Source organism: Bos indicus, chromosome 15 (assembly GCF_029378745.1).
Source record: "Bos indicus isolate NIAB-ARS_2022 breed Sahiwal x Tharparkar chromosome 15, NIAB-ARS_B.indTharparkar_mat_pri_1.0, whole genome shotgun sequence".
Taxonomy (NCBI): domain Eukaryota; kingdom Metazoa; phylum Chordata; class Mammalia; order Artiodactyla; family Bovidae; genus Bos; species Bos indicus.
The window spans coordinates 45,131,995-45,133,709 of NC_091774.1; the positions used below are offsets into that span (position 1 = coordinate 45,131,995).

The following is a 1,715-nucleotide window of genomic DNA, read 5'->3' on the forward strand; positions in this document are numbered from 1 at the left end:
GGATTCCCTGGGGCATGGGAACAGTACTGCAATGACAGGGTTCATGTTACTGGGCTTAACAAATGATCCAGTCCTTCGAATCATCCTCTTCATGATCATCCTCTGTATCTACCTGGTGACCATATGTGGGAATCTCAGCACAATCATTCTTATCAGAATCTCTTCTCAGCTCCATCATCCCATGTATTTTTTTTTGAGCCACTTGGCCTTTGCTGACATAGGCTATTCATCTTCTGTTACACCCAATATGCTTGTAAACTTCCTGGTGGAGACAAATACCATCTCCTATCCTGGATGTGCAGTCCAGCTTGGTTCCGTTGTTTTCTTTGGGTCATCTGAGTGCTTCCTTTTGGCTGCCATGGCATATGATCGCTTCGTGGCAATTTGCAGCCCGCTACTATATTCTACCAAAATGTCCACACAAGTTTATGTTCAGTTACTCACAGTGGCTTATGTAGCTGGTTTTCTCAATGCTTGCTCTGTTACTATTTGCTTCTATTTTTTACTTTTCTGTGGACCAAATCAAATCAATCATTTTTTCTGTGATTTTGCTCCTTTGGTGGAACTCTCCTGTTCTGACATCAGTATCCCTGCAGCTGTCCCCTCATTTACGGCTGGCTCCATCGTTGTGATCACAGTGACTGTCATAGCTGTATCCTACACCTACATCCTCATCACCGTCCTGAGGATGCACTCCACCAAGGGGCGCCACAAAGCCTTCTCCACCTGCACGTCCCACCTCACAGCAGTCACTCTGTTCTACGGGACCATCACGTTCATTTACGTGATGCCCAAGTCCAGCTACTCAACTGACCAGAACAAGGTGGTGTCTGTGTTCTACATGGTGGTGATCCCCATGTTGAACCCCCTCATCTACAGCCTCAGGAACAATGAGATTAAGGGGGCTCTGAAGAGAGAGCTTTGTTAAAAAACTTCTCACTTCCTGCTCTGTGCATCCATCCTCCTAAGTTTTTTAATCATTCTTAGGATCATTACTCTGAACTCTTTTTTGGGTAGATTGCCTATCTTCACTGGAGAAGGCAATGGCAACCCATTCCAGTACTCTTGCCTGGGAAATCCCATGGACGGAGGAGCCTGGTAGGCTGCAATCCATGGGTCACGAAGAGTCTGACACGACTGAGTGACTTCACTTTCACTTTTCACTTTCATGCATTGGAGAAGGAAATGGCAACCCACTCCAGTGTTCTTGCCTGGAGAATCCCAGGGACGGGGGAGCCTGGTGGGCTGCCGTCTATGGGGTCGCACAGAGTTGGACACGACTGAAGCGACTTAGCAGCAGCAGCAGCCTATTTTCACATCACTTCTTCTGCAGTTTTATCTTGTTTTTTCATCTGAAACATATTCCTCTGCTGCCTTATTTTAAGCTGCTATTTATGTTTTTATATCTGTAGTGCGTGTGTGTATGCTAAGTTCCTTCAGTCGTGTCTGACTCTATGCAACCCTGTAGACTATAGTCTGCCAGGCTTGTCTGTCCATGGGATTTTCCCATGGGACTGGAGTGGGTTGTCATGCCCTCCTCCAGGGGATCTTCCCTACTCAGGGGTCGAACCCATGTCTCTTAGGTCTTCTTCATTGGCAGGCAGGTTCTTTATTACTAGTGCGTCCTGGGAAGCCCATATCTGTGGTTGAACCTTGGAGAACTGGCCCTCTGTAGGAGGCATCCTACGCATCCCAGCAGTGCATGCTCCTCTCAT

At 47.2% G+C, this 1,715-nt stretch overlaps 1 protein-coding gene across 1 annotated transcript; it reads left to right on the forward strand.

Annotated features, from left to right (window-relative positions):
- Positions 1-928, forward strand: LOC109568839 (olfactory receptor 5P6). The gene has a single exon (XM_019974216.2). It carries the CDS (start codon positions 32-34, stop codon positions 926-928), a length of 897 nt encoding a protein of 298 aa, XP_019829775.2. The 5' UTR covers positions 1-31.
- Positions 929-1,715: the final 787 nt, after the last annotated feature.